General features: G+C 32.3%; 2 protein-coding genes and 1 long non-coding RNA gene across 3 annotated transcripts; all 3 read right to left on the bottom strand.

Moving 5' to 3' along the window:
- Positions 1-2055: 2055 nt before the first annotated feature.
- LOC120356186 (ovotransferrin-like) lies at positions 2056-6605 on the bottom strand. Its single transcript, XM_039445065.1, has 4 exons — positions 6391-6605; positions 5551-5708; positions 3850-3982; positions 2056-2357 (listed from the first exon to the last, which is right to left on the bottom strand). Exons 1-4 carry the CDS (start codon positions 6455-6457, stop codon positions 2056-2058), a joined length of 660 nt encoding a protein of 219 aa, XP_039300999.1. The 5' UTR covers positions 6458-6605.
- A 3165-nt stretch (positions 6606-9770) lies between these two features.
- LOC120356185 lies at positions 9771-13633 on the bottom strand. The gene is made up of 2 exons (XR_005573960.1): positions 11117-13633; positions 9771-10218 (listed from the first exon to the last, which is right to left on the bottom strand). It is a non-coding gene; the product is annotated as an uncharacterized LOC120356185 (long non-coding RNA).
- A 2943-nt stretch (positions 13634-16576) lies between these two features.
- LOC120356184 (rho guanine nucleotide exchange factor 9-like) lies at positions 16577-19159 on the bottom strand (the record flags this gene model as incomplete). The annotated part of the gene is made up of 2 exons (XM_039445064.1): positions 16577-17921; positions 18917-19159. Coding segments are annotated over 2 exons (440 nt in total), but the record flags the coding sequence as incomplete, so codon positions are not given.
- Positions 19160-19288: the final 129 nt, after the last annotated feature.

Genomic DNA, 19288 nt, shown 5'->3' with positions numbered 1-19288 from the left:
CTGAACAAAATGTTTGATAAACATGTTTGTAGAAAAAGTTTGGGCAAATTTTATTATGTTTGACAAACAATGTTTGCCCGCGGCCAGTGTGGACGCGTTACCAAACAAAAAATTTGTAATTGGGAAGAACAGGTTTTATGTTTAACAGCTGTCAACTCTGAAAATGTTTGGAAAAACAGTAATTTTTGTTTGACAAACAATTATTGTTCAAACAAAATGTTTCTCCCTGAGCTTCTCAAAAAACATGTATGTCGGAACATTTGTTTAGTATGGACACGACTTAAGATTGAATATTTTGTTAGATCATTAAATTTTTTATAGCATACAAAAGACTTGACAACGGCGCGGAGTTTGGAATGAGGATAGAACTGTAGTTTTTCTATTGACTGGCAAGGAAAGCAAACCATTGTTAATCAGAAATCTATCTGTCATCCTATTTACAAGAACACATAGACATCGTCATTTGAGTATAGTATTACAGATAAGAATATAGTAAAATCACTTTACTAATATGGGCTACTTTCATTAAACTGGAGATAAAAACTATTATTAATCTGTACATTTTTGAATTAGCTGTATACTCTTTGAAAAATGCCTTACATTACTCTTAATGAAGACATCCACTCACATAATACACGAAATCACGCAAAATGATTTTTCAGTACTGTAGATTGGAAAAGTCACTTAGGAGTCACATAGTAATTTGCAAAAAAGTTTATAATAAGTGTCACCGTGTCATATGGGACATATATATGACTCATATATTTATCTCATATTGATCAGGATTTTAGAGTTTTAATTTAGAAAAGTTTAATGACATGTGTTAGTCTTTGAACAATTTTTGTCATCGACAGAAAGATTGTTTATTTCATTTGTTGTCAAATGAATGTAGCTTCTCTTTTGTTTTTAATAACAAACGTGCCGCTTGTGCGACTGATAAAAATATGTACTTGAAATGGCTTTCATGTTTGCATTGACTGAGTTATATTTATATACCCAAAAATTTTTCTTTTGGAGTGTGTGTCGGTGTGAGCTCGTTCGTTAGGACTGTGAGTGAAGTCCGCTGTTCTGGTGAAGGGGATAGATTTTGCTCTTGTTTTATAATAAGTTTTCCTGTCGCAGTTCGGGCAGTTTAAAGAGAATTGTATTGTTGAATAGGACGGGATCTGAACCCATTTCATTGGATCAGTTATTTTATTTTTAATAATAATTAACGCCGCGCATACAGTCGATTGCCAAGTGGGAAGCTATTTCAAAAAGGTAGGTGACTACTGAGTCATTGTTCTTAAATTTTTCATAACCACAACATTGAATCCTCATTAGCAGCAAGCGACAACCCCTGAATATTCATCTGATTATATTATTTTCGTAATTTCTAATTATAATTCTAATTTTCTAATAAATAATTTATTGTTTTTGTTTAAAAATCAAAAACCTGTACGATCTTTTCTTGTGTTTTTTTTTTTTCATTTTCCCACCCTTACATAATTGGTGAAGGCAAATATCGTGCTTACATAAGCTATTTGATAGCATTAGTAAATACTCTTACAATCAAAAAGTATTTTTAAGAAAATTGGATGTTTGGCTGGTTGAAATCCTTTCTATAGTATTTAGGAGTTCTTTGAAAATACAAATGTAACTTTCAGGGTTGTAAAGAATGCCTGTACTACTTTTCTAATTTATTATTTTGTATTGTCATATGCAAAATTTTAATGTGTAATGTTTTAACTTAGCTCTATGTTACATTGACGTTGTCAATACATATATTTGTTATTTATTAACAATAAAAAAATATTTGATTTGATATAAGGGCTACTTTATTCAGTGTTTTAATAAAAGGGTACTACAAGTTTTATATTGTTTTTATTAATATTAGAAAATAGTATTATCACAGAATACAGTATAACATCAGAGCTTCATCACAGAAAAGACATAACACAGCATAAACACTGAAGAGATGGAATATGTTGTGTAGTTTGATCATAGTGAGATGCACTGCAAGCGTCTCTTTTTACATTAATGCTACACATTCTACCATTAAATGTGTTCACACTTTTAGATCAACGGTCGACATCCAGAATGTCCTCCTACTGGCTGAGAATCAGCTATTATCCAATCTGAGGACGTTCTGAGACGTGTGGCGATGAATATCGGCCGACATTCGGCGGCAACAGCCAATGCTAACAGTCGAAAGTGAATCTGACTATTACTTACAGTGTGCACTGGAATGACCCAGCCGGCTTGTGAGCCAACCTCTGGAAAACATGCTTTCTTTCCTCTCAACTGCCTCAGGTTGGTAACATCAGCCAGTGTTCCTTTTTTAACCACTGCTACAGAGTAATAATGGAGTAGATTACCTGCAAACATAACAATAGTTGAATAATAAATTCATAATTAAAAAACCTAGAAGATAATATAACCCTATTTCGGACTGTTCAATGTTAGGTTACCTAAATTTGGGAGAAAGATAATACAGGTATCCTTAGTTTTTCGGATGGACACGTTAGGTCGTCGGTCCCGGTTGCCTAAAAAGCAGTCTTTAGGTCATTTCAGAGGCCCTGAAATTGATCAGTTGCGACCTGAAAACTCTAACACCAGACCTGAGCCAGCCAGGTCACACGATATTATTATTATTATCCTTAGTTCTTAGTTTTTCTTCCCCGATCTGTACTTGTTTGTAGAAAATAAATAAATAAATGTGAAATAAATTAATTTATTGATTCAAGATACACAATTATTCATTGAAATAATTGGAGGACCAAAAGCACAGCCCAAAGCTGTTCTTCCCCCAAATTTTTATTCATATACTGGTCCAGAAAGAAGGTAATGATTTCCCACTTTATAACATTTGATTCAAATTTACTTATAATCATAAATAAACTGATTGTAGGGGAGAAGATGTTGTGGTTATACAGGAATATATTTTGAAATCTATTCAAATATACCACTATATTTTTTATAAAAATAGTGTTATTGACAACATCAGTGTCTTATTATTTTTTTAATAGTTGATAACTTGACGTAATTATGACTTGAATATTACTTGAAACAAAGACGATTGAGATATCATTTATAAGTCATGTGGAATATTAAATACTACTTATTATTATATATTCATTAAATCGAGTACTTAACACTTGCGGAAAAAGCAACAAAGTGCCGGTTACACGAAAGCTGGTTAAATTTTAACCGTGATTAGTTTCACGAGATCCCATCAGAGAAGCCGTCTTATCAAAAAGGCCTTATCTGATTGGTTCTTGTGAAATTAATCACGGTTAAAATGTAACCAGTTTTTGTGCAACAGGGACAAGAGATCAAATACCAAAAATATGAGTACATTTCGAATAATTATTAATACTATAAAAACTATTAATTATTATCCTACTTAACGATAAAAGCAGAATTCCCAGATATCAGTGACAGTAAACGTGACCCATGCACTATGAGAATATAATTTCCATGACTTCTGATTGGAGTGTTTCACTCAGCACAGCTACGCGAATATGAATAATCCCATTAGAGCTTATGGAAATAATATTCTCATGTAGCCTACTGTTCACGTTCACTGATATATATGGGAATTCAGATTTACACTACAAAAAAGAAAACAATGTCATTTTGAATTTAGAAGTAGTTAATACAGACAAAGGATATTATAAGAAGAATCGAAAGAATACAATTGAATAGACTTGAAAATTGGAACCAATAATTATTCAGAGATCTTCAGAGCTTGAAGATAATGAGGATTCAACTACAGAAGGTTAGATCTCTATCAGGTAAGATAATTAATGAGGTAGTAAATATTTTAATAGAGTATAAATATTGATAAGGGTGAAAGAAATGACTAACCAGGATACACTTCTTGCATGATGGGTATTAGACTGTGATATCTGCCACCAATGAAAACTTCACCAGCATCAAGATTCGTAATATGAGCCTTCAACTCATCAAGCATCGTCATGCATTCATCTTTGTTGAAAGCCTGAAAATAAAGATGAATAATTGAGATCTTTAGTATTAAAATACACATACTTTTCAAAATGTTGGAAATAAATTAATATAGTTTTCAAGTGACAAAATTTCAGATACAGCATACAGGTAAACCTGATGAATGAGAACATGAAAAATCCACTCAACTTACTAGCTTGGCTTTATTCCATGATATAACCAACTAGGCTAGCAGTATATTACGTTACGCGACCAGGAAATATCGGTTTATAGGGCAAGTATAATGTTTCCAGACGAGGCTTGATCACCATCACAGAGGAAAGTAATACCATCCAAACTGCGTTTTTCGTTTATGCCTAATGATTTGAAAGAATACGAAAGAATACTTCATGCTCTTATGTAAGTGTTCAAACGTTCTCAGCCTGCAAGTGTAAAAATTTTCATAAGCGCTAAAAGTATTATTTGGTAGTATTAGAATCATCACGCATAAATGAAAACATAGATCAAAAGACACTAAAACTGAAAGTCAGAAAACGAGATCAACTTTTCGACCTGTAGGCCTATATTTTCTGACATCATGACCCATCGAAACTTGGAGGACACTTTTACTTTAGATTTACTTTTCCGGTCCTCGCCGCCATGACTAGGACATTCTATAATATTTTAATGTTAACATGGAGTCTATCTAGATTTTTAGGTAATTGCTATTGTTGTATGATCTCTAATATAGTTTGTAATATTGACGTGGCCGATACAAATTGTAAAGTGTTTGTCTGTGGCGATAAATTGATTTGTTTGATATATACAGAATGTTTCAAAAAGAATGATCCAATTTTAAACAGTTATATTTCTTTTTAAAATGATACACACAAACCAATTTTACATCCAATTACTCACAGAAGTATCAAGTTTATGATAATATATTATAGGCCTGTGTTCTGTGCCCTCTTTTTGAGGCTCGGACGACATCTAGACGGTAGCCAAATTCATGCCAGACTGTTCGCAAGATGTCTTCTCGGACTAAAAACCAGGATCACTGTTGCAGTAGCTACAGTCCGAGAAGACATCTTACGAACAGTCTGGCATGAATTTGGCTACCGTTTAGATGTCGTCCGAGCCTCAAAAAGAGGGCACAGAACACAGGCCTATAATATATTATCATAAACTTGATACTTCTGTGAGTAATTTGATGTAAAATTGGCTTGCGGGCACATTTTTTGAAAATAGATATAACTGTTTAAAATTTGGTCATTCTTTTGAAACATCCGGTATAAGGCTATTGCCAGACCACTTTGGAAACTAATTTGGCTACAACAATGATCATTTTTTTGAGCCACTCCCGTGTTTTGGATGGACACATTAAGTCGTCGTTTCCGGTTGCCCAAAAAGCAGTCGTTCTGTTATGCTTCAGGCCCTGAAATTCATTAGTTGCTACCTGAAAAGTTGACACAGACCTGAGCCAGCCAGGTTACTCGATATTATTATTACTAGATTATCATCTAGCCTATTTTCATTTATGAAACCATTACCATATAACTAGCAAAAAATCACAAAGGAAACACATACGAAAAAGAATTTATAGTAATAAAATGAAGATTTTACCTGTTTACATTGAATGTTGATAAAATCGTAACCAAACCGACTGGTATCATTGTGAGTTGCATTGGCAAACGCTAGACATTTCTTTTGCTCCTCTACTCCCACCGTACACCAAATTACAGTCTTCACTTGTTTATCAAAGTAGATGTCATTTTGTTGCGCTGCAAAAAAGAAATCATAAATAAGACACATCTCAACACAATAGATTGTCATGCAAGATTAATCGAATTTGGAATTTGATTACTAACTTAAATTATTACTTGTAAGTTATGGCGATTGAGAAGAAAAAACTTCATAACTTAAATTAGGATTTATTAACTATAAAAACAAAACTTAAAACAGTAGGCCTAATAGAGGTTTTTAGTTCTAGCCTCTAGCCAATTGAGTATTCTTTTATTGATATATGATAACAATTATTATTTGGTAATAAGGTGAGAGATCAACAGGCTCAGCCAAAAACTGTCTTCCCCCAAATTAGATTTATTATAATAGTCCAGAAAAATAGGTTATGTGTTCTCCTCATTATAAAATTTTGTCTAATTTTCTCACTAAACCCTTGTAACAAAGCTTTTAATTTATAAAGAATGAGATACAAATAAATAGGTGTAGCCTATGTAAGTAGTTGAAACACTGTGTCAATAAGATTGGAATGTCTTTTCTAGTACCTAAATAAATATTATTGGTCTTGTTAATATTGTTCTTATTTGTAAAGCTTAATAATATTGCATTAGATTAATTTCATAGAATGGCATAAAAGAATTTTAATTAAAAACAAATCGGAAACATTATTTTGTGAGTTAGTGAAGGCTAGTATAATTCAAGGAAACCAAAACAAAAACTCACCTAGACATAAGTAAAGAGCACACACAAAACAGAATAGAATAGTATTAAAAGCAACGTTCGACTTCATTTCAAATTTGTTTTATAACTTGAATAAAAACACTTTATTTATAAGCCACACCCCTATAGGTTAGAAAAGCTCAACCTCAACATTATTTTCAATTCAGTTGCCTCGCCCGTCGACCAATTCACAGAAACAACTCTTCAACTGCATCCTCGATTCTGAATTCTGACTTCTGAGTCAGATTTCGGTTGAAAAGAAGAATTTGTCATGCCGCTCTCACACTCTTGCCAAGTGCGTACGATTGAAGGTAAGTAAGCCCGAGAGTGTGATTGGTCACTTGCCTTCACTCCAATCGTATAGACACAGAATACTCTTAATAAATAATTTTATTTTCATTTATCAATTTTTACTCAATACCTAAATTTATGTCAAATCATTATATTTATATTTACTTTGATCACTTGAGATTTTCTGTGGTACAGATGAATCCAACGAGGCCGAGGCAGCAAGCTGCTTGGCAAGTATCTTGACGAGAGTGTAGCGCTGGCATCAGGTGAGTGAGTCAAAGTTTGACTCATCATTTAGGGAGCCTTTGATTGATGATAGGAATGAATTTATCAAAGGATTGGAATTATACGTTAATTTTTCAATTGTATAATTTCAAAATAGTTCTGATAAGCTTTTCAACTATTCTAACTACTATTTTCATCTTGAAACATTTTTGGATCTAGTAGGCCCTGACCAATGAGAAGCGCCAAATTTGAATATAGTCTACGAAAAATTGAAACTGGTCAACTTATGTATATAAATTCATGTGACCCCTGTTTTCCTTTGAAAATACTATAATTGATTGCTTTTTCTTGAATTACAATAATTAAATGTTTTCACCTCGAAAATACAATAATTGAATGTTTTTTCATTGTAATTACAATAGAGGTAATTTAATGTTTTTACCTTGAAAATACAATAATTAAATAAATACATAGAATGATTTGATTGAGGAATAATCAAGTTATTTATGAATAATTTGGTTGGAGCCAACTTTTTTTCTGAGGGTGATGCCCACATAAGCTCTAGGCTAGTGCGTGGGTAATGAGATGAACGGTTCCGAAACACCGGGAAGCGATTCTACAACACTTTTGAATCATATTCAGAGGAGATATATGTTGGCTTAAGCGGTCACACTTCAAACGGGAATAGCAGGTGCATGATTCTTACCATAAATTCTGACATCATAGATCTGTCTATACACTACTCTCATATAGAGCATTAGACCATGGCCCGTTTGCACAAAAGCCTGTTTAATTTTAACCGCCATATAAATTTTAAAATGTTTTGTCAAATATAACATTATTTATATTTAATATGCCACGATTAACCAATCAGAGAAGGGCTTTAGCAAAAAAGGCTTCTCTGGTTTGTGCTCGAGGTACCGTATTTAATCACGATTAAAATTCAACAGGTTATTGTGCAACCAAGCTCTTAGGTATGGAGTACAATGCTGCCAGATTTCACAAAATCCAGGGAGCCTGTAAGCTAACAGTGTGCTCCTGTTGTTATATTGAAAAAACATTGACCATAAAGCCCAGTGCTGAAAACTATGATTTCCACAGATAGGTTCTAATCTAATCCTTGTAGGGTCGCAACTTCAGTCTGCTTTTACTGTATCACTACCATAAGTCAAGGGTTTTTTTCATTGTTTGACATTTTCTGTATCATTTCTTACCTCTCTACGCTCTACTCACGCACAAGCCATAAACTTACGTGAACATAAAACTTAAAAACAAAGTTTTTCACATTATGTGACAAAGCTTAAAAACAAACCACTCCTATTGCACCTAGATATTGCACTAGCATTTCTTGAAATATTATTTTCAACTCCCGTTTTATTTTTTTGTAAGAATTGTTTTAATTCAATAGTAGCCCTGATTTGTAATGAATTTCTGCTCCCACGGTCATGAAGAAATACGGTAGGTACCATTATTATGAGAGTGTTAAGACTCTATATATTTGCTGTCTACCAATCTGTGAACACTCTCATGACAAACAATGGAAATTCTCGTTCTGATTTCATTGGAAAACTAGGAAAGTTTAGTCTACATGAAGTGTAACAAGTTTTTTCAGTTTGACAGTCTCAATCCATAATTTTCAATGAGTGTCACAATCAACTGAACTTTTGATGAGTATTCTCACTAATAATGTACAATGTATATTTGGACTGTAAATTTCTGTGATTTTTATAAAAGTGTTTACAGAGCCATATTTGAACTATTATTATCAAAATTTGGGAAACAGTTTTGGGTTTATCCTGTTGATTTTCTCCCAATCATTCATTAATTGTACAATATATTGTCATCATAATAATAACGAGTGTTTCAAAAAGGACGCACATGGAAGTTTGAGAATGTGAATTTATTACCTAAGTAATCAAAGTTATAATTAAAGTACTTAAGTACATTAAGTTATTAAAGTAATTATAAGTTATGCTGTAGGAAATTATTACCTTTATTATATTCAAATCACCTTTAAAACTTCACAATAAATGTTCAAAATGGCTTCCTCCACTAGTAATGCAGGTTCGAACACGTTTCATAACATTTGCAGCCACTTTTCGTTTCTGTTTGCTCAGAAATGATTTAAATCTCACTTACAATATTAGCCTTCAATTCGTCAAGTGTATGAGGATTGTTATTAAAAACCTGACTTTTTAAATTCCTCCAAAGAAAAAGTCAGCTGGAGTAAGATCTGGGGATCTTGGCGGGCACAATCCTTTTGATATCACACGATGGTCAAAAAATTCGACCTGTGCTTTTCCGATCCTGTATACTTCTAGTCTCACGAAATTTATCGATCAGACGCGTTATTGTGGCGTTATTAGGTACTGCAGAATTGGGAAATTTCAACCTGAATTCGTCTTTCACTCGTTCGTAAGATTTATATGCGAAATAACTTTCAATAATAAACACACGTTAATCCTTTGAAAAAACCATGGTTGAACATACACAGACACTACAGATTACAAATGATTACAAGCACTAGTAAATGTAAAATGGTGCATGCCGGTTCAACAATGAGTACGGCAGTGCCAACTGTTATTTGGGGGAACAAAATATTCCCTATACAGAAAATATATTCCCTCAAACTTCGATGTGCGTGCTTTTTGAAACACCAGTTATTATGATCAGGGAGAAAAAACTAGGCTGAGCCAGTACTATTTCTCTCCCAAATTTTGATCAAAAGTTCATAGGCCTATTGTCCAAACAAAGTTATAAATCACATCACTGTTTAAACACATAATTTTCGAAAGCCGGAAAAGCCTGATATTGTGATTGTAAAATTAAATAAATGGATGAATGAATTTGGAAAAATATTAATCAACTAATTTGAAATTTGGTTTATTCGACGTTTTTACACAAAAACCATCAATTTCCTGTATAATTCGATACTGTACAAATAGCAACACTTAAATCAACGTGTAAGTAAAATTAGAGAAATATTGAATAATAACAAACTATACAAACAATACATTCCATGATGAAAAATGAATGTTATTATAGCAGCTGCATCTGCTATGACAGAATACTGGGTAAAATTAACCAATGATTAATAATGATAAAAATAAAGAATCAAAGAAGTGAATGCTCAATATAAATTCAGTCTTTTCCATACATAGTTAATACAACTAAATTATACGCATCAGTAGACTTATACATAGAATCTCGATATTGCTATGAAGTTTACAAACTACACAACGTTTACCATATATTATTTTCATATTTATTACTTTAGATTCATAAGTAAATCAAGTAAGTACATTCATCATTTACCTCTTGTTCATTCTATTTGAAAATTAATAGGCATATTATGTGAGAAATGGAAATTGAACGTTTTCAACAATTTTAATAAACATTTATGAAATTTTGATAGCTATCACAACTTTACAGAACTGCTGTATGTAATCTGTGTATTAGCCTCATTTTGTTTGTCATTCAACCACTTTTTGACCAATCAACAACATTTTGGTACATAGGCCTAAATTTAAACAAATTGAAAAAGATAAATACATCAAATGTAATAATATTGATTGAACATTTATTAATTGTTAATTTTATAACATCGATTATACGATTGATTTTAGGTGTAGGAGAAATTATATTAGTCATCTATTTTGCTATCCATGACGAACTGCTAGTTAATAATCCGTATTTGAACTATTATGACGACACTACAGTCTACCTAATATTTCGAAAAATAACACTTTTCAGTGTTGAAAATGGATTTTTAAATCCGAAAGCGCTCCACGTGAGTACTAGTTTTTAATAACTATTATTCAAAATATTAAACTGTAGTACCGTCATAATTTTTGAAATTTCGCAACCAAATTGGGAATGGAATAGTTTTGGGCCAAGCCTGTTGCTCCTTCCCAATTATATTTATATGATTTGTGATTGTATCCACAAATAAATAAATAATAGTTCAAAAACGGAAATTATATTGCTGAATAGAAGTTTGTTGAATAGGTTTGCATTCCCCATTACATAACATTGCCTACTGCAATCAATACAAAACTTGAGAATAGGCTTCAAATGAAGGTCTAAAATGTTTAATAATATTAATATGCATTATATTAAAATGTTCAGTACTAGGCCAGTATTATTGCGAATTAATATTCTATTTCAATATTATTTTCATATAAATATTCAAGTAAGTACATTCATCATTTACCTCTTGTTCATTCTATTTGAAAATTAATAGGCATATTATGTGAGAAATGGAAATTGAACGTTTTCAACAAAATTTTAATAAACATTTATGAAATTTTGATAGCTATCACAACTTTACAGAACTGCTGTATGTAATCTGTGTATTAGCCTCATTTTGTTTGTCATTCAACCACTTTTTGACCAATCAACAACATTTTGGTACATAGGCCTAAATTTAAACAAATTGAAAAAGATAAATACATCAAACATAATAATAAAATACAGTTTGATTGAACATTTATTAATTGTTAATTTTATAACATCGATTATACGATTGATTTTAGGTGTAGGAGAAATTATATTAGTCATCTATTTTGCTATCCATGACGAACTGCTAGTTAATAATCCGTTTTTGAACTATTATGACGACACTACAGTCTACCTAATATTTCGAAAAATAACACTTTTCAGTGTTGAAAATGGATTTTTAAAATCCGAAAGCGCTTCACGTGAGTACTAGTTTTTAATAACTATTATTCAAAATATTAAACTGTAGTACCGTCATAATTTTTGAACATTTCACAACCAAATTTGGGAATGGAATAGTTTTGGGCCAAGCCTGTTGCTCCTTCCCAATTATATTTATATGATTTGTGATTGTATCCACAAATAAATAAATAATAGTTGAAAAACGGAAATTATATTGCTGAATAGAAGTTTGTTGAATAGGTTTGCATTCCCCATTACATAACATTAGCCTACTGCAATCAATACAAAACTTGAGAATAGGCTTCAAATGAAGGTCTAAAATGTTTAATAATATTAATATGCATTATATTAAAATGTTCAGTACTAGGCCAGTATTATTGCGAATTAATATTCTATTTCAATATTATTTTCATATAAATATTCAACAAATTACAATGAATTCATTGAATTCAAATAGTAGGACATAAAACATCTAATAATTATGAATGGAGCATAATGGAAAGATGTATTAAAATCAAATTTAAAACTCAACTACTTGTAACATTTGAAGCTGATCAACAACGGGTCAAAGATTTCTCGAGAAATGAATTATATAGTACTGTACTGTATACTTGGGTAACTAATAATTCAATTAATTAATTTCATTGCAATTCAAATTGGTCCCAGAATGATGATGGAATTAATTTTATTGATATTGATCAGATTTACCAAGGTAACATAACAATTAGATTAAAAAAACTGATAACAGATCACAGATATTTGAAACGTTTCTTAGTCTACAGTTGGCCAAACCACATTTGAAAAGTCTTCATGAACTCCCATTGGCTTTCAATTTTATTTTTCATTTGCTCAGTTTAGAAAAAGACTTTTGTTAAAAATTATCAAGTTAAAAATGTTTAAAAATTGATACCAGGATGATTTGGAAAGTGAAACAAAGTATAAATAATACCTGTTCACTTTAAATTTAAATTAAAATCTCGAAAAACATTTTAAACCTTACAACAGTGTACAATAGAGTAGGCCAATTTCAAACACCAATAACAACTAGGGAAAAGGGGTACATATTTTACAAACATCTAAAACCAGTTTTAAGGACATCAACCCTTAAAATTAGGATATATCAATTAATGAATCTATTAATATGATATGATTAAACCACCAAATCTTTGGCTGAAATCTATACAACAACGTATTAAATATCATGTACATCTTATCATATACAACACTTAAAACTCTCTCCATAGACAATTCTAATATCTCATACACAATTTCAATATGTTAACAGCTTTAGAATAATATAAGATTGCTTATTTGATAAGACTATGTTTTATTGAAGTATAGTTAACTTTCCCTGCCTACCTATAGCCTCTGTATGATATGGAATAAATTTAGAATTCGCCTTAGGCCAATTGACTTTTGAATTTCAAAAGTATGTATTAACTTCATATTTAAATAAAAAGTATGGGCAGAATGTATTCATTATAATCTATTGTTATTGGAAGAGGAAAGCTCAACTGATATTATATATTTTTTTAAATTAATATGGTAATGTTAAAAGACATTTTACCTTTTAAATCAAACAATAAAATAGTGGTCTTAACTCCGCCTAATAAATAGTATTTTCATTTTCAAAATTGTTCTGCGAATTTTATTAATAGAATAAAAAGATGAATTATGATAAATAATATAAGACATTTTCTAACCTAATGATGTTTGATATGTATTTTCCTAATACAAAGCGGGAAGTAGTTTCATTTTTAAAAGTGAAGTGTTATTAATATGATAATTGCTTTCTGGTGGTTCGGAGCCGACCTGAAGCTGTAGATCCAATCACAATCGTCCTTCCCATACCCACGCACAAGCCTGAAGCTTATTTGGGCACACCCTCAGCAAGAAATGTATAACATGTAAAAATGCAAATAATACAGTATACAGAACATTCGAAAGGAGATATTCATGGTACCATCCTATAACTCATTCTCATTTCCAAATGAAATGTAAAATGTAGGCTACTCTTTTATGAATTGCAAACATAATAAACAACAGATTGTAGTTTTATGTTGTAAGCTATTTGAATAAGATGTAACTTCTGATTAGAATAATACATTTACAAAATTCGAATAAAAATTTTACGTTATTGAAATTACAAAGAAATTCAAAACTAATGGTGTAAAATACAAATAAAACAAAAGTTATTTAGGCTATGAACTTTCAAATTCAGCACTTGTAATACAGGAACAACTGTTTTCATTTTCAATAATGTAAGCCCGTATTTATAGCCTTCTTTGTAAACGATTCATAAGAACGGTCTTAGCCAATCATGCTTTTGTTACATGGTAACAAAGCAACTAGAATACTTCTGATTGGTTCATGGGAGCCAGACAACCAATCCATGATTGGCTAAAAACGTTCTTGTGAATCGTTTAAAAATACGGTCCTTAATGATGATTGATTATTAGACTTCCAATTTCAGACCCCAGATCTCATCTAACAATAATAATGATCAAGATAAATCGAGGTTGTTCATTATAACGGTTGTTCAATGTTCAAATTACATAGGTACTTAAATCTTAAGGTGCGTACAGATATACGCGCCGCGAACATGAGCAATTCACTTTTAATCAGCTGACTATATCTGTATTTTTAAAGAAACGGTAAGATACAGATATAAAAAGCTTGGCATCAGCTGATTAAAAGTGAATTGCTCATGATCGCGGCACGTAAATCTGTACGCACCTTAACGATAATTCACAGTTCTTATTACCCAAGTAGAATAGTGAAAGATAGATAAGAGATAAATCAGTTGTTATAGACAAGAATTATAAGATATAACAATATAATAAGAGATAGCCGTTGAATTCTCTAGAACTTGGATAAATTTGTTCAATTTTTACGAAAAATAAACACTAAAAGATTGTTCATAGAGGTAATGATCATAAAAAATTAAAAAATCATGACGTAATCAAACGTTTTTATCTGTGCAGACATTAATAGAGCCTACTAAAAGACTAGAGCATCACCTGAAGTAAATCTTCACATGAACAATTTAAGTACGTCAACATGTAGAATAGCTGGGAAATATTCAAAATTGTAGCAATTTTAGCAAGGCTACAAGGATAGCTGTCCTTGAAACGTATTTAAAAACATGGGAAGTTGGAAATTATCACCTTTGGCTGTACTGTGTGGTTACTGTAATAATCACCTTTGACTAAATTGAATGGCTCTGATGAGATTGATTGTGGATATGAGATTGATTCATAGAGTCTACTGAAAGACTAGAGCATCACCTGACATAAATCTTTACATGAACAATTTAAATACGTCATCAAGTGAAAGAATCAATAGAATAGTTGGGAAATGTTCTAATATTGTAGCAAGGCTACAAGGATAGCTGTCCTTGAACCATATTTAAAAACATGGGAAGTTAGAAATTTATCACCTTTGGCTGTACTGTATGACTGTATTGAATGGCTTAGATGAGACTGATTGTGGATTAAAAAAGCAAACATTTATAATAATTGCCAATAAAAATGGTTCAATATTTAAAATCTCATACACAAAATAAATGCGAAAAAGTGACAACTAATTAAAAATTTTTGAAAGGCTCTACTCAAGGGTAAATAAGACAGAGCTTGAAGAATATAATATATTAGGCCTATGATAAAATGTAATGGAGAATTAGAATTAAATAAAATATCGGTAAAAAAGGAACATTTGATGTTGTTTAAAATAATAAAAGTACAGATTTTTATGGGAAATATCATGAAATTAGAGATAGAAAACAAATAAAATCAAATGACATCGCATTGGAGAATGAGTGTTCAGTATTGCTATATCAATATTTCAAGCTGGAATTCCACACATATCAGTGACAGTGAAAGTGACCGGTACAGAGAGAATATTATTCCAATGTGTTCTAATGGGACTATTCATACTCGCTTGACCGTGCTGAGTGTGAATACTCCAATCAGAACTTAAGGGAATTATATTTTCCTACAGTTACGTTGAAAAGTGGCCATTGCTGCACTGATTACAGAACGCAAAGAATCACTTTTCCGCTCTAGTGCGGGAAAAATTTTTCTGCACTCCAGATTTGCAACATGGCAACGCAAAATACTTAGTAGTTACTTAGGAGCAACAGTGCAGCAAAATCAAAATGAAGTTGGTAACAGTGACTGGGCTGCTATAGTGAGCAGAGGTGCAACCAAGCACAACGCGCTAATTATTAGTATTATATATTATAACCAAGGACAACATTTTTATTCAATTTGACAATAAATTAAGGTTTTTATCAATAATAAAATTACACAGAAAAACATTTGATGCATTTCAGGCAATTTTACCCATAATTACCCACTTTTCATATTCAATGGTAACTGTAGGAAAAACTTAATGTGAAATACGTGCGCAAAGTTCCTCTGCTGCACTCAACAAACCATTCCGCCCTCGCCTACGGCTCGGGCGTAAACGTTTCTTTCGGTGCAGCAAACTGTCACTTTGCGCACTAGTTGCACAAATAACTATTCCACTGTGCCGGTCACTTTCAATGATACTGATATGTTGGAATCCAGCTTCATTCTAATATTACGGTCAATATGCGGTGACATGAATGCAAGTAGCCTAGTCTTTCGTCAATTACAACATCTAGTTTCCGTCATCTAATTGGTAAAATAATGATAATATCAAATAAGACAAAAGTAATAACAAAGTATAAAGTCAAGTAATATGATTCATGGACAAGAATCAATTCATCAAGTTTAAACGTTTGGTATATATAGTAATTTTACTATTAAATAGTAAAATTACTATTATAGGACAACACAAAAGCAATAGCCAACTGTTACCACAAATTCAAATTATAATATCATTTTATAGTTTATCAGAGATTGACAATGGTGTAATAACCGAGACCGGTCTTTCTAAGTATCAATAAATCAGTGGTTTTCCGACAATTTCTTAGTCTTTTTCATTTAATATGAATAATTACCACAATATCAACTTATCAACTACACAAAAAGTGAAAAAATTCTTAAGATATCATCAAAAATAATATGATAAATTCATGAGATTCTGGTCCGGATAATTAAAATAAGGATGTCATGATAGATCACCACGGTCTCAACCTAAAATGAGGTTGCCAATTCACCTTTTGGTAAATATAGTAATAATATTATTAATCATCCAAGATAATACTGTAGTGTAGCCGATTATTTTCCATGCATTTTAACAGTCCGAAAGACCCAATTGTTTAAAAATTCAAAAGTGTCGACGACAGTCAAAATTCTTGACAAGTAAAATTGAACTGGGAAAGTAGATGCCTCGTAACCGACTGTCAAAGGGCTTCTATTTTTCCATTCCAATTTTACTTGTCATGACTTTTCACCGTCGTCGACACTTTTAATGAGGTTTCTAGAATTAAAAAAATCATTGCAATCATCGGCTACATTACAACACAATAAAATATTATACAGTAACAATTATAACATGATAATGTTATCATAGGTAATAAATTCATGAGATTCTGGTCGTCACACCAAAAGTAATATTTTTATAGGTTATCACACCTAACAGACAAGTCTTCATACTCAAATCTCTGTAAAATATAACAATGTACTACTGCATTACAATATAATACAATAATAGTAACAATTACTACAAATTCAATAGTAGTACTAACCACGGTATATAAAAGAAGACGGTAGGTGTCACGCGCATGTTGTGCTAAATTTCCGGTGTAGCTGACGTCATTTTATATCCAAACATCTGTTTTTTAACAAATAAGTTTCATAAATTGCCAATAGGTGTTAAAAACCTCGGTTGGTGGCGATGACGCTGGCCACTGCGCACACATTTAATGACCCCTACCGTTTTCATTTAAATACCGTGGTACTAACAAAGTATTTATGAGGAATTCTAGACTTATTATCATAAATTATTTATGATAAATCGATGAGATTATGGTCGACACATCCAATCCTTTGAAGAATATAGTAATAATATCACTATTACAATGTAATAAAATAGTAGTATCAAACCACTATGACAAGTTCAATAGTAGTAATAAACTATTATGACAAATACTTATGATATATCATAGAGGTCTCGTCACACCCAACCCTTGGCTGTGACGATCACCTGCTCTCATGACGGATGCACCGTTTGCAGTGTTGCCGCTCTTCCTAGTGCGCGCGTTTTCTTGTTGGCGCCAAATGTGAACCACGTGCCGACGCGACGTCCAAGGGACGCCCCTCCTCCTCCGCCACCATTGACGCCATTAGAGGGAGGCCGCGCGCCCAATGCCGCCATATTAACGCTGTTACCGCGCTTGTAGCTTTTGCCTGTCGAATAAAAATAACTCATGATAAATGGCAAATGGCAATGTAAATTGCAATGCACAAATGACATGATATTGGGAAAATATTAATTGAATTTATATTCTGGAATTTCTGTCAAAAATATCAATATCTGATGAATAGATAGTTGATATTGATGTTATCAATATCACACGATAATTCAAAAGCAATGACAAAATATTATAGTGCCTAGTCCAAGTGAAGGCGAGCGCTGCAAAGCAGCAATCCATACTCTCGCGCTTGTCGTCATCAATTTTGTACGCATTGGGCGAAAGTGTGGATGAAATTACTTCATTTTCAAATAAAATAAGTTATGCCGCATCCACACTATCGCCCAAGGCTGGCCACTAACGACAGGACATGCATGATGAACAAAGCTGAAAAAGTACATTCGTCAAAATCAAATACAAATTTTAAACAGTTTGAACGCTCATAAAAAGTTCAAAAGCTTCAAACAAAGTAGAAAATTGTATAAATCTTATTGGAAATTTCTTCCTCTGTACAACCATGTCCTTAAAACTAGATTTTGACAGATAGTTTTCTAGTTATACACGTTTTTCAAAAATATCGAAACATCTATATAATCTCGAAAACTAAGGTCGATATAAGAAAATTTGACTGGACATTTTTTGTTGTAAATTTCATGTAGAATCTATGGTTTTCGGCTGTTACACCTTTCGTGGGACATAGATAGATAGATAGATATATATTACGTCTGGTTGGCCTCAACGGCGTCAGACAAGTCAAAGTGCTAGCAAAAGCGAGACACCATTAATTTTTAATTAAATTTATATCTAGTATCTTGAGTTCTTGACACTCTGTATATGTGATCTATTTTGACTGTCGAATGTATCTGATGTACACTTTGAAACTTAATTTTAATTACATCAATAAACTATTCAATATGCCAGAGAGTAGATATCTACGCAAAATAGGGACTTTCCCTATTCCTATTCTATGAAGCAAGTGTTAGAGCTCACCACGCGGCTTAGTAGGCGGCATGCGGTAGCAGCGGGCAGCGGCGAGTCGCGCCAACTGGCGTGCGGCGGGCGCGAATTCAAGTCCATCCTGTGCGTCCTGCGCCACAAGACGTCGCTCCTGCGCAAACGCGTCCAGCCAGCGCGACTTGTCGGCCGCCGAACGACAGCAGAACAGCAGCCATTTGTCGCGCACGCAGCTGTGCACTTTGATCGCATGCCTCACTGTCACGTTCAGTTGTGGCTCTGCAATATAAATTCAAATTCAACATTCAACTTATTTTTGAATAAATAAAATAAATAATTTTATTTACATCAGGCTACAAAAGGAAACAGGTAAATCGTACATAAATAAATAAGCAAATAAACTATTGA

This window comes from Nilaparvata lugens, unplaced genomic scaffold, assembly GCF_014356525.2.
Source record: "Nilaparvata lugens isolate BPH unplaced genomic scaffold, ASM1435652v1 scaffold6091, whole genome shotgun sequence".
Classification (NCBI taxonomy): domain Eukaryota; kingdom Metazoa; phylum Arthropoda; class Insecta; order Hemiptera; family Delphacidae; genus Nilaparvata; species Nilaparvata lugens.
Note: the sequence above shows the minus strand (reverse complement) of the source record. Positions and strands in the feature narration are given on the sequence as shown.